Source organism: Ictidomys tridecemlineatus, chromosome 4 (genome assembly GCF_052094955.1).
Source record: "Ictidomys tridecemlineatus isolate mIctTri1 chromosome 4, mIctTri1.hap1, whole genome shotgun sequence".
NCBI classification, from domain to species: Eukaryota; Metazoa; Chordata; class Mammalia; order Rodentia; family Sciuridae; genus Ictidomys; species Ictidomys tridecemlineatus.
In genome coordinates, this window is record NC_135480.1 from 188256527 (window position 1) to 188283238 (window position 26712).

The 26712-nt window shown below is 36.0% G+C and overlaps 1 protein-coding gene across 6 annotated transcripts in view; it reads right to left on the reverse strand.

Annotated features, from left to right (window-relative positions):
- Positions 1-358: 358 nt before the first annotated feature.
- Positions 359-26712, reverse strand: part of Lpar1 (lysophosphatidic acid receptor 1) — a 139550-nt gene continuing 113196 nt past the window's right edge. For all 6 annotated transcript variants that reach the window (XM_040286152.2, XM_040286151.2, XM_040286149.2 and 3 more), the window contains one exon: positions 359-2821. In XM_040286152.2, coding sequence (XP_040142086.1) covers positions 2520-2821 — 302 coding nt within the window. In that variant the 3' untranslated portion in view covers positions 359-2519. The remainder of the gene's footprint in view (positions 2822-26712) is intronic.

Below are 26712 nucleotides of genomic sequence, written 5' to 3' on the forward strand. Positions count from 1 at the left end.
ATGAAAATGAGCAATGAGTGAAAACTATTAACAATGATGTGCTGGTCAACTAAATTCAGGGACAGACCAGAGGAAGTACTGAATTTTATTGTTTAATAAATTTTAACCCTTTGGAAAATTTTCTCATTTGACATCAAGTCATATTTATGCAGACATTTGAATAAAGTTTATCTACCCATGGGGGGGGGGGAAGAAAGCAGTTCTGGTGGGGGAGGGGGAATGGGCTGGCTTCACCACAGAGTCCTTTATCCCTGGCAGCTGGGACATAAAGGAGCTCACAGAGGGAAGATACTGTGCCACACAGGTGAGAAAACTCAAAAAAGATGAGCAACACAGATTAGAGCCACACGTGACCAAACACAGATTGAGAATGATTTATTAGAGTCCAATTAGTATGCTTTTAATCTCAAATAGTCCATATTTCCTCCATAAAAATAGGCACATCAGTAAAAGTCCAAGTTCACTTCTTTCACTTCTTCCAGTATAAGATGTTCCGTACTTTTGGTAAAGTATGTGCAACCAACACCTTTCTGCTGACTGGTTCCCCACATTCTTTTCACTGTGGGCACTTTTCAAGTCTATCCTCTCAAGCGCTGACCACGCACAAACCGACTCCCTCCTTCCAAGACAGACAGTCTTCTTCAGGAGTTCTTTCTCTAGACATCCTCCTGACTTCCCCATACCTGCTTCAAGATCATGTTACTTCCTCATCACTTGTTACAACAAACTGATGCAATCACTTCTTGACCTTGAGAATGTATTAAACGGGTGTCACCTAAGATGGCAGCAGGTGAATCCTGGAGAATACACAGTGGCCAAGTCACATATGGACACACTCAATCCCTTTGCCATATAGACAGAAGGGCCCCAAGCTACATAACACACCAATCCTTTATTCACTCAGCACATTTGATTTCTTTAATTCTACATTACATTTGTGGCCACCAAAAGAGGAAAAAAAATGGTTCCTTAGCAAACTTTGGAATTGATAGGTACATTAGGGTGTCTTGGTTATTGTAACACTTGAATGTTCCTAATCCATCTTGTAATATGAATAAAAGTCATCTCAACTAAAGTAACCACTGCATTTCTTTTGTAAGAAGGTAATTTAACTGGCTTTCCTCACAATTGCTACCATGTGCTACAAAAGCAGGAAACCCCTTTTTATAAAAGGTAAAATCATAAGAAGATACTTCACATTTTTTTAAAAAAAAATCCTTCATGGGAATAGGTCCCAAGTAAATGATCAATTATATGGACAAAGTTTTATGTACACATTTTTTTGCAACTTTATAATAGTGAAAATTAGAAATAACGTAAATAGTCAACAATATGGGATTGGTTAAATGAACCGAGTTGCATCCATTCAATGGAATATTATATAGTCACTAAAATTTTTTTGTTAAAAATTTTAATGCCATAGTAAAATATGGCAATTCTGCAATTTAAAAAGCTAGTTTTAAATCTGTTTACAGTACAATCCCAATTACATAAAAAAGTATACAATATACACATAGGCATACGTGGGAGAACTGTTAAAGAATGTTACTTCTGGATTGTGATATTATGGGTAATCATTTTTTTCCTTTTTTTACACATTTATGCAATTTTCAAGTTTTCTACAACAATTATGTATTATTTTATAACTCAGAAAAAAATGGGCTATTAAAAATTTCCTCTGATGTACTGGCAATAAGAATGTACTTGTATATTTTAAATATGCAGAAAAAAATTATTGTGCTTCATCTTCTATGACTTTAGAGTACATATTCTTTTGGCAATAAACTGATATTCCCTGTTTTATACTTGTCTCAACACTTTAATAAAAACGTAATATTGTGATTAGAACATTGTTTCTTTCATAGTCTAAACAAATACTGGTTTTGACAACTAGGTTCTTCCATTTCCTAGAAGATTTAAAATTAGTATTCTTTTATCTTTTTAAGTAAAGCATACTGCATACATACATTACATGCATGCTTTCTAAATAAAAAATAATAATTCTAATTTACAATTTTCCTACATAGGAAAAAAGTGAAATTATGGTAGTTTAATAGTCTATAGTCTTATCCATCACAAACATGCTGATAGACATAAATGTGTTTATTAAATGAAATGCATCTTGAAAAATAAAAAAGGGAAGGCTGTATGTAAATGAAGTTGTGGATTCAATTTGTCAGAATTTATTCTGACTTGCACCAAACCACACAGAATCTTTTCAAGTCTAGTTAGTGTCGTCTGAATGGACACTCCAGAGTCCCATGTCTCAATTCCATTGCAGAAACTCTACTTTCTACCTTCAAAAGGAATGGGGTCAGGATGAGGGTTGTCACATAAACTAATTTTCAATATACATCAAGTCTCCTGGGGTCTAGGAACAAATACTGCCATTGGTTAGTGTTTAAGTACCAGAGTTTCTTTCCCTCCTCTCTCACTCCCCACCCTGCCTGGCAATCGGGTGTGGGGAGGCCGTTCATCTCTCCATAGAAGACAGCTGGCTTTGCATCTTAGTTTCCTTTCTAAACCACTGAGTGGTCATTGCTGTGAACTCCAGCCAAGATGGTGTGGTTGAGGGAGGAAGCCGAGCGGTCTGAGCCTTCCGTGGGGCCGTTGGTGTTCTCGTTGCGCTGACAACAGAGGATCTGTCTGAAGGTGGCACTCATCTCCTTGTCCCGGTAGGAGTAGATAATGGGGTTCATGGCAGAGTTGAATTCGGCAAGGAGGAGGAAAAATTTCTCATAAGCCAGAACGTCGCACTGTGGACAACACACATCTAGCAGTAACAAGACCAATCCCGGAGTCCAGCAGATGATGAAGGCACCTATGAGGACAGGGTGAGAGACCAGAGGATTAAAAAAAGAGAATAAAAAATTATGAAATGATTTCAGTTCAATATGAAAATACTGAGCTTGGAAGTCATTAATCATCAAAAAAAATAATGATAAAATAATTGACTTAGTAACATTTCATTAATTCATATCCTGCTAAAATTGAGTATGGAGACAATGATGGTAATTATTTTAGCAAAACACAAGTTTGATAAGCAACTGAGATATTCAGGATCTACCATCTCTTATAAAGACATGGTTCTTAATAGCAAAAGATATGACAAATGTCCTTTAATGTGTAGCTTAAGGCACACTTTCTGATTTCAGTTTGCCTGGGCTCAAGTGCTTGCTTAGCTGTTTAATGAAATGGGTAAACTTAGGTGAATTACTTTTTCACCCCACTTTTCTCATCTGAAAAATAGAGATGATTATATTTTACCACACGAGATTTGTTGTAAGAATTAAATGAATGTTAAGAAAATAATTGCCTATATAAATTTACAGTGATAATAATAATATTGTCATTACCTGCTCAGTTAAATGGTCCTGGTTGAAAATAATAATTTTCAAGCATAGAATGTACATTTTATTTTTATTCAGCAATCATTTATAGATTGCTTGATATATGCTTTCCAAATAACAACTCACTTAATCTTTACAACTGCCATATAACATTTTGACTAATAAACACCTTTGTACAGAAGAAGAAACTGAGGCCTAAAAAGTTTAAATACCTTGCTCAAGGCTATAGGATGGAAAGTGGCAGACAGGAGAGAAATTCCAGCCTTTCTGCTCCTAGAGGATGTCCATGTTCTAGAAAATACTACCTTATTTTTCCATTTCTTGAAACTAATAGAATTAAATATTTTAAACCAAATTCTATGTTTCAATTGATCAACTTTGTTCTCTTTCTTTCCCCAATTATTGTGAATTAAGATTTTACTATAATCCTAAAGGGAATGGAAATGTAGAATATATTTTTAATTCCATTTTCAGTTCCATTTTGTTTCTGAAGTCACTAATCATTTGAATCACAAGGAAAATGGAAGCTGAGAAATATCATTAAAATCTACCATCAGTTTACCTCAGGATCTCCAGGGGATCCTTGATTGAAACGACGTGAGCTAATGTGACCAGTGGATACCATCGTGTCCCATTACACCTCACCTAATAGGCTCCATATGGACAATCAGGCTACCTAATGAGCAGATGGGGAACACCATGACCCAAAAGTGCAACGGAATCTTTAGACTTCAGTGGTGCTGGCCTTGGTGGATGCAGGCATACTTGGGCTGAAGTCTTGGATTTGGACTAGCCTCAAGTTATGAATATCCCAAAATGTAAACAAATGAGATTTAGTCTCTAAACAGCCCAGTTTTGAATGTGAGCTTTCTCTTTTGAACCTTTTCAGCAGGGAACTGAAAATGAAGCAAGGAGAAAAGTACCCCCACAAAGCTCTTTGTTCTGCAACACAAATGTGTATTGGTTTTAAACTGCTGTTCACTTTGAAGACGGTCCAAGGTGCTTCATTTTCTAATAAATACGATACCTTAGACTTTCCTTAGAAAAAATAATATTCCAAATATCAGGAGATAATAGCCAAAGAGCTCTTGAACTTCAATAAAAATGTTAATAAAGCATTCATTCCAAGTCCTTGAATTTCCTTTATTGAAAATCACTCAGAAAGCTAAACATAAAGGAAAAAAATCAAAGGAATGCCTCTTGGGTTTCAGAAATAATGCATTATTCATTGAGAAGCCAGGAAAGGAATTATTCTCAGGGTGGAAAATGCCAACATGGAAAATGCATGGTCCCATTATTCATTTAGTTCAAAACGAAAAACACACACAGGCCCCTCATGAATGGCAGAGCATTCTTTCACGTTTCCTTTCTCCTTACTTTTATCAAAGCTCTAATTGAGCTCAAATCCAGAGCTTGATTAAATACTAGCAATGCACAGATATATTTTAAATAGAATGATCTTTTTCTCCTTCCATAAAGAAGAGAATATTCCTAATTCTCATATATTTGCTTGAGCTGCATGAATTCATTAAAAAGTGAGAGAATGCAAATACAGTCATTTGTTGTTTCTGATTTCTTTCAGTGTTAAACCTCAAGAAGAACAGGATCTTTCCAAAGAGACTCATGGTTTTAGAAATTAGCCTATTACACTTGGATCCTTGCTAGATGGGATGCAGGAAGTGGGAAATACCGCAGTCTGACAGGAGTGAATGTGCGTGGAACTCAGAACTCAGAAGCTTCTCCCTTCTCCTTCACTGAAAGGAACTGTTTTTAGTATTATTATTAGGCCCAACCACACTGTGTTTGAATCTTTAAGACTTAATAAAATAATTTCAGTGACTTATAGTACAGGCCTCAGAAATCAATATCAAAAACCAATCATGCAAAATTTCCCCCCCTTCTTCCTTCCCTTCTCTTTTATAGATGTGTCAAGGATCAAACTGACCAAAAGATGAAGACATATTAAACAAGGGGAGTAGGGGGCCTGGAATATTCCAAGGTGATTAGGCTCTTAAGCCACAGTGAACAAATATTCTGAAATAAATTTTTTTCATATTATGGATTTCCCTTTTAGCTTCTAAAAACAAAAATAGATCACACCCAAGCCCCTTTAATAAGAAGTAGCCAACCATCACTAAATCAGGTTACAGGACTTGAGATATCAACACACAGTCTGTAGAGTCAAGTATACACCTGTAAAACATGTCGATGAATTTAGAAAAAAAAAATCCTCCATTTCAGCTCTGTAAAGGGGTGAAGTAATAGCTCCTGGCTTACCCAATAGGATATGGGGAGGATCAAACTGAGGTCCAATTTGCAAAAGCCCTCCATGCTTGCACATGTACCTGGCCACCATTACCTATTGCCACCATAAAGGCGCAGGTTCAAGTGTAACACAGCTCAAGGACAGAACTTCAAAGCCTGATTGAACCAGCAAGACTTGGCATTTCCAAAAAGCTCTGAGACTACACCATCCTGATTATGAGGGGACTTGCACTTGGGTGTGAGGAGGAAAACCAGAAGGAAAAGAGAGAGGGAGCAAAGGAAGCATCAGAGTCCCAATGATCTGAGCAGTTCAAGAGTCAACACCTACCAAAATGAGGAATAAAATAACATGTACGCAGTAGGAACAATGCTTTTAGCAGTTTGTATTTCCAGCACGTTTCTGAGGGAGGAATTCCTACAGGCCAAGGCACAAAACCAAGGAATAGTATGCCACAGTATGAGAATAAGAGGAAGTACAAATAGTTTATGGTCATTTATTGTAATGTCGGAAGCAGAAGTGACAGAAGATAAGATATCCAAGGTCATGAAGGCCTTTTGTATCTGGCTGACAGATGAAATGTTTCCAGTCCAGCGTTGGTTCTTACTCCTAGAGGCATATAACAATAGCAGACAGTGCTTGTAACAGTGCACACCCACCCCTGCCCTGGAGGATTGTAACCTTGGTGGCCTCACCATTCAGATTTTCATTCAAGATACAACATTAGTGGCAGAGTGGAAGAAGAAAATGATCAAGATAAGGTTAAAAAAATTAGATATTTCCAAATGCTAGAAGGGAAATAATGAGAGCCTGAATGAGGACAGCAGCATGAGGAAACATGGGTATAGAAGACTAGGAAAGTTTTTAGTGAGTGCAGGATGACTTCTAGATTTTCAACTGGGGAGAAGGAGGTATGGTGGTACCTTTTGCTGAGGAAGGAAACACAAGAGAAAGCATTGACTGGTGTTTTGTTAGGGGAGGTAAGGAGAGAGTTGATGTGTGTTTTTGCAAGATGGACATCTTGATGACATCATGATGGGCTCAGGGCAGTCTGAGTGCTGGGAAACTTATCTCTCAGAGTGCAGAACATTCCACCTGATTTGCCAGTTTTACAAGGAACCTAGGGAGGAGGCTATTCAAAACATGCTCACGGGTTGCTCTTCCTTGAACAAGCTTCATTTCATTCTTACACATCTGTCAAAGCAATCTGGGAGGGCTGGGTGCTCACAAAAATGGAGGGAGAGGTGCTGGAATTTAGCCTCAAAAGACAGGGAGGAGAGGGGCTGTTCTGGAACAACAGGTCACAGCTGCGGACCAAGATCATATTACCACACCTTCACTCAGATCTACTAGCCCATCAGCTGAATAATGCTTACCATCTGGTTTCACAATTAAGTCTTTTTTTCCTAACAAGTTGAACTTTGCTTCTTTGCTTACATATGGAATGCAAAAACCAAAGTTAAAGAGGAAAAATGGCCTTGCCAGAGAAGACCTTCAGGGAGAAGCCCAGAATTTTTTTTCCAAGTTTTTTGATAAGAAAAGTTAAAAAGAAAATAGAAAGCATTTTCAGTGTGACTGGCAAAATTGCGTTTTTATAAAAAATTCAGACATCCCACAGATCCAAAAGAAGTCAAGGTAGATCAATTTTATACCAGCACTATGCCAATGTTAGCCTCTTCTTGGGTCCTCTCTCTCCGTTTCTTAAATGAGGATTTCAGAAACAGTCTACCTCAGAAGCTTATAGTGGGGATAAAGTGAGAAAATAAATGTTTCAATACAAAAACTGGTTTTTCTGGTGCCACTAAATTGTGTATTCCCTCAGGGTGGACAGATTGGTGTCCCAAAATCCAATCAAATTTCAGTTCAGCTCTGTAGCTAAGTTGTTATTTGTGCTATGAAGGTACATGATAAGATAGGAAATCCTTCTACATTATGTATCTTAACCCAAGCTATGTTAGTCCACAGACCATAGATACAGAGCTTACTGCTTGGCTTAGCAGCTAAAGGGTCATTAAAATGAGACTGCATGTAATGGCTTTTGGAGATCAAAGCTTTTTCTGAAAGAACACCCTATATAATCATAAAATCTTTTTTATTGACCATTGAAAAGACAGAATTGGTTTGACTGAGATATAGTCATAGTATGCTGTTTCTTTCTTGAGACCAATTTTACTCCATCTCACTCAGTGCCCAGAACTTCCATTTCTTCCTGGCAATGATGTTGACAGCTGCAGACATGGGAAGTTCCACAACTCATTCACTGTGTGATGTGCTCTAGTGTTTCCAGGACTTGCCCCTCATAGCAACATTCATCTTTCAGAGAAGGGCATTAACACACACCCAACTCTAAAGCAGACCAGAATACTCACATTCTCTTCTCAACATTCCTGGGTGTCAGTTTGTGTCCTATCATACCGTCTTGCTCAACACAACAATTCCTTTGCCATACACAAAAGAATGTCAAAGCTGCCTTGCTCAGGTACTGCCTACTCTCCTTAACATCAAGCAGTGAGTATCTCATGCGTCTATTCTCTATACTCTACCACAGACTCTCAGTCTCCTACAAGGGTGCACAGGAAAGTGCACATTGAGGTGACCTATGTGCTAATGCCATGTCTTACAGAAGAAAATTCTGTTTTGAACAGCCAGCAGAAACTACTTCTGTCCTGCAACTACCCAAGTCAAGTGAGTGATACCTTTTATCTGCCTGTTGCAACAGATTCCTAACCAATTCCTCTTCCTACAGAATGATCTTTTAAAAGCATAATTCCCTTTCCTACTTAAAATCCTCCAAAATCTTCCCATTTAAAATCTTTATGCTGGTCTATAATGCCTTATACATGACTGGCTCCTGCCAGTCTCTTGGATCCCATTTCTTTCCATTCAAAGGTGGCACCTATGACTTTGATGAGGAGTTCATGGAGGTCAGAGTGGATATATAGCAGACCTGATAGGCAGGCCTACTACTTGTCAAGTCTCAGAATGCTGGCAAGGGTAGTACAAGAGTGGCTGCCCTGGGCTGAGCCACTGCCAACCTGTATCCCCCTGTGGATCAGAGCCTAGAGCATTGAGGATGATTGGATGAGCACTGATTCCAACATCAGTCTGGTTCATTATACTGTCACATCTGCCCAGGTCTAGATGACAACATGCTATGAACTATATCACATCTTCTGGCTGGCTGTCCTTCTGTTGATATTCCTCAGTGTCTATAAAGCCTTTGTCATGGAGTCCACCTCTGCTCCTGGGCAGCTGGACAGCATTGCTGGATAGAGCATGGTAACAGGACAGCACCTTGGCCCTTTATATCACTGTCATCAATGTATACTTATACGCTTGGTGTCCAAGGCATGGACATCATTTTCCCTGCCTCTCTCCAGGTATTGGTAAACAGGATTTGGAGGTGGGAGGATTCATTCATTTACCAGGTTCTGGCCACATAGTCTAAGCTCATTTGTGTCCCAGGAGTTCTGTGTTTACGGTTCTTTCTGCTGGGAATATGCTTCTGTAGCTATCTGCATCTACCTGTCATTGAATGTCACTTCTCCCAAAGGCTCCCCTTAGCTGTCCTAGCTAAGGTAGCAGCACACCATCACCACCACCAGTACAATTTCTTATTATACTGCCGTCATATTTCTTTTTTTTTATTGATTGTTCAAAACATTACAGAGCTCATGATATACCATCTTTCATACATTTGACTCAATTGGGTTTTGAACTCCCATTTTTACCCCAAATACAAATTGTAGAATCACATCGGTTACACATTCACATTTTTACATAATGGCATATTAGTGACTGTTGTATTCTGCTACCATTCCTATCCCCTATTATCCCCCCTCCCCTCCCCTCCCCTTCCATCTTCCCTCTCCACCTCCTCTGCTGTTGTTCAATTCTCTCCCCATTTTTTTCCTCCCCCTTGCCCCTCACAACCTCTTATAATTTTGTGTATCATTGAAGGTCTCCTACCATTTCCATATGCTTTCCCTTCTCTCTCCCTTTCTCTCCCCCCATTCGTCTTTGTTTACTGTTAGTCTTTTCCTCATGCTCTTCCTTCCTGTTCTGTTCTTAGTTGCTCTCTTTATATCAAAGAAGACATTTGGCATTTGTTTTTTAGGGCTTGGCTAGCTTCACTTAGCTTAATCTGCTCTAATGCCATCCATTTCCCTGCAAATTCTATGATTTTGTCATTTTTTAGTGCTGCATAATACTCCATTGTGTATAGATGCCATATTTTTTTTTATCCATTCATCTATTGAAGGGCATCTAGGTTGGTTCCACAGTCAGCAATTGTGAATTGTGCCGCTATAATCATTGATGTGGCAGTATCCCTATAGTACGCTCTTTTAAGGTCCTCAGGGAATAGTCCGAGAAGGGCGATAACTGGGTCAAATGGTGGATCCATTCCCAGCTTTTCCAGGAATCTCCATACTGCTTTCCAAATTGGCTTCACCAATTTGCAGTCCCACCAGCAGTGTACAAGTGTACCCTTTTCCCCACATCCTCGCCAACACTTATTGTTGTTTGACTTCATAATGGCTGCCAATCTTACTGGAGTGAGATGGTATCTTAGGGTGGTTTTGATTTGCATTTCTCTGATTGCTAGAGATGGTGAGCATTTTTTCATGTACTTGTTGATTGATTGTATGTCCTCCTCTGAGAAGTGTCTGTTCAGGTCCTTGGCCCATTTGTTGATTGGGTTATTTGTTATCTTATTGTTTAATTTTTTGAGTTCTTTGTATATTCTGGATATTAGGGCTCTGTCTGAGGTGTGAGGGGTAAAAATTTGTTCCCAGGATGTAGGCTCTCTATTTACCTCTTTTATTGTTTCTCTTGCTGAGAAAAAAACTTTTTAGTTTAAGTAAGTCCCATTTGTTTATTCTTATTATTAACTCTTGGGCTATGGACGTCCTATTAAGGAATTTGGAGCCCGACCCCACAAAGGAATGGACAGCATATTAAATGAAATAATTCTAGAAAACTTCCCAGAGATGAAAGATTGAATGGATTGCCAAATCCTGGAAGCCTACAGGACCCCAAACATTCAAAACCATAATAGACCAACTCCAAGACATATAATTATGAAGATAGCCAACATACAGAACAAGGAGAGAATATTAAAAGCTACGAGAGAAAGGAGGCAGATTACATTCAGGGGTAAACCAATTAGGTTAACAACTGATTTCTCATCAAAGACTTTGAAAGCGAGAAGATCCTGGAACAATGTATTTCAAACGCTGAAAAATAATGGATTCCAACCAAGAATACTGTATCCAGCAAAATTAAGCTTCAGATTTGACAATGAAATTAAAATCTTTCACGATAAACAAAAGCTAAAAGAATTTGCAGCAAGAAAACCAGCACTGCAAAGCATTTTGAGCAAAATACTACAAGAAGAGGAATTGAAAAATAGTGCCCAAAACTAACAGCAAGAGGTATCTCAGTAAAGGGGGAGGAAAATAACCAAAAAGTAAAACTAGCCAAACTAAAATAAATAAGTAAATAAGCATGACTGGAAGTACAAATCATATCTCAATTGTAACTTTAAATGTTAATGGCCTAAACTCACCAATCAAGAGACATAGGCTAGTAACCTGGATCAAAAAAACAAATCCAACAATATGCTGCCTTCAGGAGACTCATATGATAGGAAAAGACATACACAGGCTGAAGGTAAAAGGTTGGGAAAAATCATACCACTCACATGGCCCTCGGAAGCAAGCAGGAGTGGCTATACTCATATGGAATAAAATCAACTTCAAACCTAAGTTAATCAAAAAGGATAAAGAAGGACACTATATACTGTTAAAAGGAACCATCCACCAACAAGACATAACAATTATCAATTTGTATGCACCAAACAATGGAGCTGAAACGTTCATAAAACAAACTCTGCCTTCATATTTCTTATCTGTACTTCAAATTATCTTGTTTATTGGTTTACATGCAAGAAGAACATAACTTCATGGGAGAAGGAACATCCATATCTGTGTCTCTGACATCTAGAACAGTGCCTGGTCTAGACACTCAATATATCTTCTGCTGAATGAATTAGCAAGTCCCAGCCAACTGACTAATGGACATATCCAAAACAAGTAAGACTGATTAATGGACACAGCACTACACTGTGATTGGAAAATAAACTTAATCTACAGTGTACAGGTCTTTGAATGAATGCTACAGGGCATTCAAAGGGGCACCTTCTTTTTTACATGTGCTTTGTTAGTAAGGCATAAATGAACCTACTGTGATTAATATTGACAGATGTCAAATTGTCTAGTACTCAGTGAGTACTAGAACACTAGGATAAGTCAGAACCTAGGAAAACATCGCCCAGTTGTGTTTCTGCTATAAGAATGGCTCAACAGAATGATGCTGCTCCCAAGAAACATGTCTCTAAACCAGACTCTTATGTTCCTAGATAGTTTGTATCACCAGACCCTAGATTCTATAGTAGCTGCCTGGAAAAATCCCTAATTCACACAACTCACCTTTGTGTTAATCCCTCAAGATTCCAAGTTCCATGCAGGTGCCTGGCCATGCTTAAGCCTCACATCCATACTGTAGCTATCAGAGGGTGGGAAGAGAATACATCCTCCAGCACATAAGATCTTACAATTTCTTAAAATACAAGTTCAGTTCTAATTATTCATCAGCATAATCGGTGTCAACCTGCAACATTAACTTTGAATATTCACAGGTTTATCCCAAGTCACGAGTATATTTTTGGCAGGAACTTAAAATTGGTGAGTTATTTTTATGTATTTATGTCTCAAATTTGTAATACTGTTTACTTAGCTCAAGAGAACACTTCTAATTTATGAAAGCATGACAGGGATAATTCTAATAATATCTAATTTTTACTGTACATTAGTCCCTTTACTTGTAGTGACAGATGTGTAAAGCTAATACCTTCTTTGCATTGTGATGTCTATTTTTTTCTCTTATAGATGGTTTGGAAAATACAGAAAAAATATGAGGAAATTTTAAAAGTCACTTATAATTACTTTTATCTAGAGATGCTTTAGTATATGAGCTTTAATTTTTCATACGTTGCTTCTTTGAATTCTAACAATTGTGCCTTCTTTTCTGGTTGCATATAAAAATAATATAGAAAAGTTGAAGAATTAAATCCATACTCTCAACATAATTCTAATAATAACATTTGTATGTACTACATACAAATTTAAGAAACATATTCTTTTTCTCCATTTACAGAATTGTAATCATACTACTTATACAGTTTTATATAATAATCTTACCATAAATATTACATTGGAGACAATTTTTTAAATTATTAAATAGTATTTGTAAACACCAATTTTCCTGGCTGCATATAATTGCAATAATCTTTCTGAAAATTCTGAAGTCTAAGTATACAGAGAAAATCCTACAAGCTTCAGGGAGCAGAGCAGGGCAGATAATGAAGTACCTACATAGGAATAAGAATCACAATGGAGTCATACTTCTTGTCTCTGACATTGAATTCCAAAACAGGGGAAAGATCTCTGCAACATTTTGAAGATCAAGCACTTTGAGCCTATAATGGTAAACCTTACACATGGCCAACTTGTTTCCAAGTATAAGGTGTTCTTATGGCGGCAGAGACACATGGTGTTTCAGTTTGGATTTGGAATGTCCCCCAAAGGCCCATGTGGTAAAGATTTGGTCCCTAGCCTGTGGCATATTGGGAGGTGGTGGGACCTTTAAGAGGGGGAAGCCTGGTGGGATGTAATTAGGTCACTGGAGATATGTTCCCATATGGAATTGTGGCACCCTGCCCCTTCTCTTACCTGTTGCTTGCCAGCTGCCATGAGTAAGCATCTTGCTCTACCACACGCTCCCTACCATGATATGCCACCACAGGCCCAAAGACAATGGGGTCAAGTGACCATAGATTGAAACCTCCAAAACCAGGAGCCAAAATAAACATTTCCTTCCTTCAAGTTTATTTATCCCAGGTATTTGTTGAAGTAACAGAAAGCTAACACACATGAGAAAAGTGCAAATACATGTCAAGAAGCAATTTCTGGATGTTTCTGAAAAAAAAAAGGCAGAATGGAGAGATTGGGGATAGAGTATTGGTTATATCTCTAATTTTTTTTAAGAGCAAATAAAAGCAAACAAAGCAAAATGTTAGCATGTGTTTGATTTTAATATTTTGAAATTAGATATTATATTGCTACGAATGATTTCTTTTGAATATTTCATATTCAGCTACTGATAAACTTAGAAAATGTAATATGAAGTTAGAATCCATAATTCCTCTTTGTTTATAAAATAAGAGAACAGTACAAGAGTAAGAAGCATGTTAAAAGTCTGGTCTTGTTTGGGGACCACTGTAGATATTGATTACACCTTGAATTTTTAAAAGTATGCTTTCACTAGTATGACACTAGTAAAAATAGATACTTGATGTATAAGTCAAACCACTACAGAAAAAGAGAAAGAAGGAAAGAAGAACAAAATAGGAAAATTTACCAAAAGGCAGTAAAGGAAAAAGATACAAACAAAAGCAAAATAGCATGCATGCACATACACATAAAACAGGATGTCAAGAAGAGGCCCAAACTTGTCCCTGGGTATCATAAATGTGATGCCTTTCATTCCCTTATTAAAACACAGAGATTCTCAGGTTAGAGTAAAACTATTTGACTTTTGAACAGCTTTTTGTTTTCCCTTGAACTTCTAGTTGATTTTTCCTCTCCATTTTTGTCTTTCTGTTACATATCAAAAGAAGCACATAGTTTATTTCAGCAAAAGGGTGTCAAATATGTACTTTCAAATTATGAAATTTCTCCATTAAGGTATTTCTTTAAGTTCTCTGATCACCAATAAAATCAATTGATTTATAAGCCTGCTGCTCAGTTTATTTGGGAATTGTTTCTCTTTGCCTACCTAGGTGGAATTTTGTTTCTGGAAAACTATATATTTCTCTTTTTGGGGGGAAGCTTTTCCCCTCATATTCCAGAGTATATACATGAACATCCTTTCCAAAAAGTTTACATAAGCTCAAATTCATCTTTTCTCAGAACACTGTCTTCCAGCACCTGGTATTGCAAAGACAAAATAGACATCTTGGGTTCCTTTTGTGTAAAGGTCCTGCATGATACAGTCCTCACTTCTCAATCTTCTTAAACTCTCCTCCTGCTTTCTAGATACATAGATTTTCGGTTCCTTTCAGTTTGTCACAGTTCTTCCATTATAAGCCATCGTGGTATTTTTCTCTCTTTCGGGATATTACTTCCCTGCCCCTAATCTAATTCCTACTCATACTTCACCTGTTGGTACTTCTGGGATGTCTTCCCCAATAAGTCAAAAACCACCTCCTTACATGCCCTCAGACTATATAACCCCCTGTAACATTAGTTATCATGGCAGACATTTATTTTTATTTATGATGTGATTATTGATGACAGCTTTTCTCTCTCATCAGACTTTTTGCTCATCTCTGTGTCTATACTGCCTAAGAAAATTTGTAGAATAGAGAAAGTTTTCTGTAATTATTTGTTGAACAAATTTTTTAAAAGGGAAAGAAAAAAAGCACACATCTGGCCAGCTAACTACCTAGGTCATTAATACATTTTTTTCTCCCCCACTCATACCTGAAACCCTGATATTTTTTTTCCTTTAATTTTGGGAGATGACCAATGTCACCAGGATATATCTATTTTGATGTATTGTCTTTGTTCAAAATTCTTGCTTGGCCCTTAATGGGCAATTTTAACTAATGTCCCATGATTTTCTTTAAATTATGAAACTATTCTCTATTTCTTTGAGCACTTTTCTTTCCTTTATTTCTTTTAATTTCCTTTAAGACTTCTTACATGGATATTGTATATTTTAGAATGTGTGTTGAAAATTTGATTCTTAAAGTCTCTTGATTTTTCATTTGGATATTCAATGCTTTGGTTTTAACTTGGTATTCTGGGAGAGATTCTCTGGGCCTCTTTTACAGATTGAATGTTTGGTCTTTAACCATTTGGTCTTTGATCCATTTTACTACTGGATAGTGCTTTTTGTCAATATATTAGTGATGGGTAAAGGCAGACAATCAGATTTTCTGATTTTAAGGAACACTTTCTTATTCTCTAAGTGATGGTATAACATAGTAATGCATCCTAATTTAGTTAGTTTAACAATATCCTGAATCTGTGAAGTCATTAGTTAGAACTTATTTGAATTTATTTTGTGGTTCCTAAACTATGGTTCTTTCCCTTGTAAAATGTTGTTCTATCTTCAAATGTACATGGAGGACTCCATGTTTCAGGGAATGGCTATTATATATTTTTCAGAAAATTTTCCTGAATAGGAAAATCTCCTTAATTTGGAAAGACAACATAACAAATTGCCACCAAAAGCCAGTTTTTCCTATATCTAAAACATTCAGTTAGGCAAATGTCCTGTGTTAGATAAGACTTTCAGAGGTTATGATTGCCTATGAATACAGAAACCAATGCCACAAAAATGCCCATATAATAAGCAGCAGCATGACCATATAATTAGCTCCAATAGGCACCAAATTATACATCCTTTCAAGCACATACATACCACTTCCAGTGGTAGCTAAGACTCTCAGTAGTAGAATGTGACCTCTGAGGTCTCTGTAAACATACAAAACAGGAAATGCCTTAATTTGCTTTCAATAAAACCAATATGTACAGCGGTCCAACCCATGTTAAGATGGGTCATCGACTCTCCTCTTTCTCCCTGTACATGTCCTCTGATTTCTACTCAGCTGTCTTGGGGTAAAATAGTTGAGGTTAAGACTGACTCACTAGAACATTATAATCCACCAAAAATAAAAAAGTAATGCTACTCCAAGGCCTGCCAAAGGATTTTCTTGTAAGCCCTTCCTACTTTCAAATAACAGATATATTTACACCTTGTAAAACCATATATATAATATTGTGTACTTACAGAATATACATATATGTATATATACACCCAAACATAAATACACTGTATACATGACATATATAAATGTACACATAACATGAATGCATACATGTACATTAGGAATAGTCCCTCATTTTTGTAGTTTAAAAAACATGATGAGATTTTTCTTTCACATGCAGTAGGTATGAGAGAGACCCAATTCAAAAAGAGGATGCTATGTATATTCTTTACATACAAAAGAATTCACCATTCTCAAAATAGTTAAATCGGTTTTGACCCCCAAATTTAGTGAAAGACCACTATTTTTTAAGAAAGCAGATTCCCCTCTGCCCTCATTTTAAAAATAATGCATATTACATCTTACAGAAAATCAATTTTGTCAACTCCAGACCAACAATGTCTTACTTAGAAAATGATACTAAACTTATTGCATGACTGTGGTCCAGCTGTTACCAAGGCGATTTGAATAATATTTATCCCTTTAAAGGATAAATGAAATTCCCCCAGAAGCTTTCCCTAGCAAAAGTTCAACATTAACAGGAAGTTTATAATTGGTTTTGTAACATATTTAATTTTTCAGCTGTAAATTAAGACTCTTCCAAAATGACATAATTCTAAATAAGTACTGAAATCTAACTGAAAATGTTCATTGAATATAGAGGATGACAACATCCTGTGGATTTTATTCTTCATAATTCATTGGCATGGATTAACAAGATATGTATTACTCAGAAGACAAACTTTAAGGACAGAGAAATGTAATGGAAATTTCATTTGCACTTCATTTTCTTACTGTCAAAATGAGAAAAAGTTTTAATCCAAAAACAAATTCAGAAAATTCTGTGAAATATTTTTGCAATCTAAAAATATTTATTATATATATTTTTCTAATTTTCAAAAGACAAGAAAAGAAGAATGGCAGAAATTGTAAATGTGATCATTGTTTTTGAAATCAGTTATGTCTCCTATGGTTGCCAAATGTCCTGAACTGATCTTCACAAAAGTACAGATTCTTGGCGGGCAGGAGGGAGGTGCAGTCTGTTCTGCTATAATATGATAGCTGTCTGCCTACAATAACTGCAATTATCAAAAATGTTTCATTCAACAGTTTTTAAAAAGAGAATCTTAAAAACAAAGGTTATAAAAATAATTATTTAATTGTTAAGTGAATTTTTATGCTAGAGAATTTCAGACCTGCAATCAAACATTTTTTAACTACAATTTCAGTGATTTTTAACCACAACTGTGGGTTAAAAAATTGGTGGGTCAAAACTAACAAAACCACATTTAAATATATAAATAAATTCTCAGTAGTCCATAAATCCTAAGCAAAAGTCAACTAATCTGTCTAAAGCCATCAAAATACACAGCAACAAATTTACTTCTGTGAATTTATCCTATAGATGTATTCACACGCAATATTATGGGCGTGTGCAGAATTCTCTGAAGTATTTTTTATTCAAAAAATTGGAAATAACAGACAACCACAAAGAAACGAAATAAATTACACAACACCCATAAAGTAGAATCATACCCAACTTCAAAAGTTGAGATATTTTGTTTTTTTCTGATACCAAATGATCTCCAAGATATATAATTAGGTAAAAAAATTGATATATTTGCAAAAAGTATAGTTAAGCTACCAATTATGCTTTGACAAGAGCAACAATAACAAAAGAGTATGCACACAAGATGTCCTTTTATAAGCTCCAATTGAGGCTATTAGTTAATTCATTTTAGGAACATTTTAAACAAGAAATCATAAAAATGATACATGAAACATGTCATTTGACTTAACAAATATATTCGTATTCATCTGCCAATCCTTTGATGGAGAGCCAAGGCTTTTATTTGAACCTGGAATCTCTTGCCTGAAGTTCCATGTCATCTTCTAAGTAAAAGCCCCAGCAATTAAGCATCACATACCACTTCCAATTTGTGTTCTTCAACATGGAGTCTGTCAGCACTTAAAATTTTTGTAAAACAATTTGAGTGCAAAAGTCTTGTAGAATTTTTATGGTTTCTCCAAACTTCAACAGTTGTTTTCTCCAGTTATTTTAAAGCAACTTCGTTGGTAACTTGAATATTAATAAAACATTCATAGAAATATGTTTTTCTGTTTTGAACTCACTTGTGCTAAACAATAAAACACTTAACTGGTTATATAATTATGATAGCCTGCTATAAACAATTTTAGGAGCAACTGATTCTTGGTAACTGTCAGGAGCTGAATTATTGGCCTTCAGGCTATACTGTGCTAAATTTTCATATTTTTTGATTCATCCAAATATATGAGAGTCTACTATATGTCATGTTTTATTCTAGGTACTAGGGATACAGCTATGAATCAAAGAGAAAAAACTCTCTGCTTTCATGAGTTTATGTTCTGTGAGAGATGAGAAAGACAACTAACAAAATAAATAAGCATAATGCCTTTTAGAGGGAAATAGTATGTAGAGACTATAAGAGAGCCGGTGTAAATATAAAGAGAATGGTTGGAGGTGCTGGAAGGAATTCACACAAGATAATGGTGGCTTTGAACATGGGGAGGTGGAATCACTGTTGTACTCTGACAGTAGAGTTAATTCGACTTGCTAATTGGACATTGGGGAGAAGAAGAGTCAAGAGTACCTGAAAATGACTGGGAAATGCATTTAGTGGCAAGGTCACGGATGACAGTTCAGTGGAGTTTTGAGAATAGAAGCCTGATGGGAGCAGGTTCAAGAGAAAATGGGAAAGAAAGGGGATGCTGCACATAAAGATAAATCTGAAGTAGTTTTATTATGAAGGGAGGAGAAAAGCAGCTGGGCATGAATCACTGTGTTTTACAAAGCTATGCCTAATATGTCAAGTTGGTGAAGAGAAAGTATAAAATAAGTGAACACTCAGTGTATGAATACACACATGCCCTGTTGAGAGCCACAGCCGAGTTGGGATGGTGCCTAGCATTTTGACAGTGCAATGCCCTCCTGCACCCACATGTCCTCATACATGTAGAGAATATGTTTGAAATGCTACATCATAAATTGGTTACTGCTTTGGCTGAGGATTGAACTGAGAGCAATGATTTGAAATATACTTTGATTTGCATCTTTAACCACTTTAAAATTGACTGAAATACTGTAATCAAGGTCACAAGTGCCAACATTAAATTTAACAGGCCCCCATCTGAGCTGTTCAAAATTCAAAGCAATTTTAGGCTTGTTTGCTGCACAAATAGCATACTTTAATAAAGAAATAATCAACTGCAATTCTAGTAATAAAAATTACACACTCTAATTAAGTGTTCAAGACCATAAAACTGATGTTTGAAGAAACAGAGAAATTTATTTTAATTATGATCAAAGAAATCAATAACTTTTTAACAGAAGTTAGGAAGGAAAAATAACCATATATGATGAAGGAATTCACTCAAATTGATGGAAGTTACATGAAATTATTTTCCAACACATTTTAAAATATCACTAAAATTGATGCTTTTATAAGGAAATAAAAACTATAAAATTGAAAAAGTAGCTTGAAAATCTGAATATAGCCTTAGAACAAAAACTAGGATTTAAATTTAAATTTAAACAAATTTCCTCACTGCCTCAAAACTCAGATGGATTTATGGATGAATTTTAGCAAACCATTAAGGAACATATGCCATGTATATGGAATTTTCATTGTTCCGAAGCATTAGCATTTTCTTAAAGTTTCTAATACAGTCTAAGAAACTAAATCTATAACAAAATGGACAAAACAAAACCCCCTCCACAAAATTACAGATTAATTTTTCTATAAATTTTGGAAGCAGGATTAGCTTAAGGAATGGAAAATTTGTTTGTTGTGTGTGGTTGTTCCATGAATTACAGGATATATGTAGCACACTGCCATTACCCCACTAAAAGCTAGCAGACACCCACTCCTAGCTTTTACCCTAAAAATCCTACTGTGGACAACAAAAACATGTCTTCAGGTTACCAAATGCTCCTGGAAGGCAGAGAGGGAAGCTCACTCCTTCTTGGGAACCATTCTATAGACTGGTCAAACTCATGAAAAAAACTTATCTATATCTATCTGAATCCAATTGTATATTAACAGAATGCTAGGATACAACCAGTGGTTTAATACCAGAAAATCTGTTCATGTAATTCACTATATCCTTAAGTCAAAAGGAATAAATTATTAAGACCAATAATTTTAGTTTTATATGGTAAAACTCATCATTTACTCACATAAAAGGAAGAAAGAAACACCACTAACAACAAATAAAAATTAATTAGAAGTACAACATTTAGTAATCTGAAAATGTGTGGAAACTAAATTTATTAGAATAAAAAATGAGAAATGAGAAATCTCTTAGTTAACAGAATAATAGAAGTATTTTATTATCATCAGGAATAAGAAGAAAAAAGAACATCAGCTTTTACTAATACTCTAGTCAATAAATTAAGCCAAAAAATAGAGATGAAATATGGGAAAAATATTTTTAGATTTTCTACTTGTTACTTGAAAGGCTAAAAATACCTGGTAGCCATCCAATAAATTATTGGGAAATTATTTTAATTCAGTAAGGCAGGTATATATATATATGAAATATAAAACTAAACAACTTTCTTAAAAATTAAGGTTCCATGTATAGGATGATAATAATCTAGCAAAAATATATTATTCTTTCATAAAGAAAATTAGATTGTTTTAAGGAATAACCAAATAAAGAGAGTTAGGTGACATATTCTTAGATGAGAAGACTCAATATTTTAAAGAAAAAAATTATTTCACCATAAATTTGTATATTAAATGTGTGAGTGGGAAAGAGACTTGCCTTACATTAGAATATATCATCAAACCACAGTTTTAAATTAGTTTGGTATTAACAGAAGTATAAACAAAGAGATCAGTTGAATACCCTGGAGCCTAGAAATGGATCCCCACATTTAACAAAATCTAATCTCAAATGTTTTTAAAGTGGAGAAAAGAAGTGTTGTTCATAAATTATCTTGGAATAATTTCTCTTTGGTGGAGTCAGGGAAAGCAAATTTAGATTTCTATTATAAATCAATAAAAAGTAAAGGATCTGAATAAACATTTCTCAAAGGAAAATATATTAATGACCCTTTTTCTTTAAAATTAAAAAAATTATTTGTTCTAATTAGTTATACATGACAGTAGAATACATTTTGACACATCATACATAAATCGAGTATAACTTCTCATTCTTACAGTTGTACATGAATGAATAACTCTTTAAGCGCACAAAAGGATGCTCAATTTCTTTAGGTCTCAGGGAAATGCAAATTAAAACCACAATGAGATATCATTACACACCCACTAGAATGGCTAAAATTAGAGTGAATCCAACAAGCAATGGTTAGGATGCAGTGCATCTGGGACTCTAACCACTGCTGGTGAGAACACAACATGATAAGAGTCCTTATACTTCAGAAAACACTTTGAACATTTCTTAAAAAGTTAAACATTCTTAAACCACAAAACTCAGTCAATCCAGTCCTAAATATTTATCCAAGAGAAAAGAAAGTTATAAATAATAGGCAAAACAGAATCCCCTCCAAAAGTATAGAGTAATTCTTTTCAAAGGGAGCAGTATTGGCTTTAGGGATAGACAATGGTGCTTGTGGTTGTTCTATGAATGGACATGTTCACACAGGAACATGCCTGAATGTTCACTGTAGTTTTATTGAAACAACCCAAAAGTTAATCAACAGATGTACAGATTAATACATAGTAGTAATTCTAGAAAATAAAATATTATTTGGCAATAAACAAAAACTATTGATATGCAAAAATATGGTTGATCTTGACATAATTATGCTGCATTAAAAATGCTATAGTATGTATGTATGGGTCCATTTATATAAGATTTTAGAAACTGTGAACTAATCAAAAGTGACAACAAGTAGATCACTGGTTGCCTTGGTCAGGAATTCCGGTGATGGAAATCACCCAGGCACTGCAGGTTGTCTTCCTTTGGTCATTATTTATTTATTTATTTTTTAATGAGCTCTTATGCTTCAGGGTCTGCCCTACCCTAAGTCTTAATTTTAGACTATTTGATTTGTAAAAGAACTTGAGGTAAGAGCAAGTTAATAATCAGTTTTAAAAGTCTTTTATTTTATTGCACCTCAGGCAGAGGGGAACAATTTCTAAAGAGGAGCAGGCTACCCCAGCCTTTTAGGCCACTCCAGCATTCTACCTAGGTCGATTTCCTTCATTTGCCATTAGATGCCAGACATTAAAAAAGCATTTGCTTTCAGTTTAGACTGGAGGGAGAAATGGACTTTCTACTTTAACCCAGGTATATAATGCCAGTGAAGAGAGTCAAGTCTAATTTGTAATTAATCTTTTTACCGTAAGCAATGTTAATCTCTGCTGATACTTTGTAGGGCCCTAACTGTTTTTCAAAAACATCACTGATACTTTACTTTTAATCAATTTTTGTTTTTCAGATACCCACTATTTCTTCAAGTCTCTTGAAGCCTTTCGATTTTTTAATTCTGCTAAGTTTAGAGGTGTGATTACATGTCAAATGCATTTTTACATTATATCCTTTATAATGACTAGTTAAATTTATTAGGGATATTTAAAAGGCATCTCAGAATGTGAAATTTAATTTCTTACTCTGCTTACTCAGTTACAACTTATTTTGCACTTAGGTACTTGATTTTTTTTTTTAATTCCTCATCATGTTCCATGATAATAATCTGGAAAGTAACCTTACTTAAGTAGGTAAGAAAAACAAAGAATTAACAAAAATTGTAAATTAAGATGGGACCCAGAGTGGGTAAATCAAAAACTTCTTGAGTTAAGTATTGCATGAACTTATAACAAATACATAATATATTTAAATATGGCTTAAATTTAAGGGGAAGAGTGTTCAATAGTTTGTATTTGAATAGAACCTGCATTTCCAACAGCGCCGAGCTGATGCTCATGTTCCTGGTCCATTTAAAATACTTCTGGTAGAAGACTAGCATGAGCCAGTGGAACTTCCTGCAATATAATAGAGCTGCTCTATGTCACCACTGCCAACTAGGCCGAAGTAGCTAGCAAACACTTGAAATACAATGACTGCAACTGAGAATCTGATCTTTTAAATTTCCTTAACTTAAAAATTTTAAAATTTAAAGATGTTTAGCAGGACTCCTGGCCTCTGCCCACTACTAGGTGCTAATAGTACCCATAGTCATGAAAATCAAAAATGTCTCCAAACATTGCCAAATGTTCTCCTGGGGTCAAAACCAGTGATGTAGACAATGCTTTTATATAAAAAGTTATATGAGATGAACATCATTAAAAATAATATGTGTATCTGCATTAATTTTCTATTGCTTCCGTAACATGCAGAACAAGACAAGTTTATTGTCTTATAGTTCTAGAAGCCAGAAGTTCAACATGGATCTCACTGGGTTAAAACCAATGTATTGGCAGAATTGGGTTTCTTTTTGGAGGTAATGGGGAAGAATATTTTTTCTTGACTTCTCCAGTTTCCAGAAACTATCACATTCCATGGCTGATAAACCCTTTCTCTGCCTCTAAAGCCAACAAGCCAGCATCCTCTGCCTATCTAAGATCCTTAACTTAATTATCTCTGCAATGTCCCTTCTGCCTTCTAAGGCAATGTTTTCTCAGGTCCTAGGGACAAGGATGCAGGTATCTTTTGTGTGCCATTTTATTCACTACTACAATATTAAGGTAAAAATTTGAAGCAATAAATAATTTTCCACCTAAAATAATTCAAGATGTAGTTTTCCTCCTCAAAGTCCTAGAGAGATGTGACTTTATTCTGTGCTACAAATACTTCCCTACCTGAGAACAATTTATAGCAATTTCCATTCACACATAAATTTGACTAAGAATCAAGTTTTTCTATTTTTAAATGTCAGTGTTCTCAGGCATTGCTCCTAGTATAAAAATGACATTTTAAGACCCAACAAATGAGAAAATATCATTCATTTGTGAATCTTTAGATGTTTCTAAGGATTCAAGAATTCCATCTATATTATTTTTAAACTACTTTTTAAACATTTTCTTTAATTTTTCTATTTTCCTTAAAAGTAAAGAGTGTAGTTTGTTATCTAGATTCTTACATTTAGAATTTATCCAAATTTCCCTGTATTTTTTAGATTTTTGCTCATATATGCTCAGGGATGGGTTTCTTAAGTAACAGGAATTTACCGACAAAGTTAGCTGAATCAATTATAGTCCCCCCAATTTTTAACCAAATTCTTTCTTTAAAGAATCTGCTTCTATAAACTGCTCTTTACACTAAAAGCCTATATATTCTCAAGCATTTCTGAAAGAGATGAAGGATAATGATGAAATAAATCCAGATGGCATTTACACTTTTGGTTTCTTTTCCTTTTAGAGTCTGAAGTGTAAGATTCAACTAACTGTCCTCAAAAGCCCATTCTCCCAAGCTTGGGAAGTTAAGCTGTAGGGATGACAAGAGGCGATTGGGAGGAAGGTAGAAGAGGAAGTGGTGGCCCAAGGATGGCGGACCTGCTGACTCACCTTCCCACAGCAGCAAGAGTGGCAAACCCAAACCATGGCATTCATTTAACTCTTCTTCCTCAGTCCTAAAGACACAAGGATTTCCCCTGGTGGAAGCCCATGGTGGCAGCAAAATGGTAGAGAGGGAGAAGAGAGAAGGGGGTTGGGGGAGGGAGGGGGAAGGGAAGGAGGGAGAGAGAGAGAAAAGAGTATGTTTCAATTTTGTCCATAGAAAACTATGAGGGGTAGAAACACAGGGCCTAGGAACCCTTTCTGCTGAAACAAAGCCACTAACTAAATGCATCTGCTTCTATTATGGTCACTTAAAGGTTCCCAAACCCTAAAATAAGTTCCTGAGTAAGATTTCCACTCTCCCTGCTCATCTCAGCTAAATATAAATACAAATCCCAGAAAAAAACACAAGGGCAACCAAAGAGAACTCTGATAGGTTAAAAGAGGAAGGTGAACTGGAACCTCTAGACTAGAGGAATACCACAATGATAGAGTGTAACCACAGAAGACAACCCAGGACCAGTGTTTCCAGATCCTCAACCTAGCAACAGCAGGCAGCCCAGGTACACGAAGCACAAACAGGAGTCCCACTGCTAACCAGTAGGACTAGCAAGAGGAATGGATCATGAGCTCTGCTGACAGTAAGTGGCCAGGGAAAGCATTCTCCCTACTTAGAGGGCCTAAGAATTTTCTCCCAATGAGACATAGCAGGTGGCTGGAAGCCCCAGCAAAGGGATCCTGCCACAGATAAAGGTTCTGGGAAGTGCTATCCTTGAGGGTGGGGGCCAGCTCAACAAATGCCTGTCTCTTAAAAACCTATTTTGTCTTCCCCCTTCCCTCACCAGAGGTGTCAGGAAGCACTTCCCAGGGAATCTGTTCACCCCTACCCCAGGTAGCACCAACAGGGAACAATAGGAGCCCTAGCAGCCCCAGATAAATCTAGCAGATCAAAACACAATCCTAAAAGCTCTGAATATCTATTTCAGGTTCTGTATATTACATGACTAAATGTACAACCAAAAGTTGTTCAGAACCAGAAGAGTCTCTCTGACTCTAACTAGGGCCACAGGTTATCACTTTCTGGACTTCAACTTTGTCATCTCTGAAGTAGGAATGGTTGGAGAGGTGGGTGTAAATGACAACCTGGGCCATTTCCAGTGCTAGGTCTATAATTATGGATCTCCAGTTTTGCCATCCGTCTTTGAGATTCAGATATCTCTAAAAGTACACTGCAAACTATTTTTAAAAGTCCACAATATAAAATATAAAGAGGATGTTGTATAGCACAATCAAAGCTTTCATGGATTCCAAAGTAGAAAAGAAAGAGAAAGAAGAGGAAGACACTTCAAATGTATTATAGACCCACTGGAGCATGGGCCACTTATGCCTAGAGGGATTATTCATTTTTTTCTATCACTGGTAGGAAAGGGAAGTACCTAAGACAGAGTCAAATATTGCTGCTATTCACTTAGCATCACCTTAGATCAACCTACATCAAATCTCTGCAACTAAAGGAATGACATGAAAATTGACAAATATAATCAATTAACTATGGTATGCCAACTCAAGACACTTTCTCTCTTCCCTCCACTTACCATGTCACCCTAACTCAAGTCTGCCTAGAGTATCCAAAAACATTTTACCTTTGCAAATTAGTAGGTCATATATAGATGGTACGGCACATAGGACAAAAAG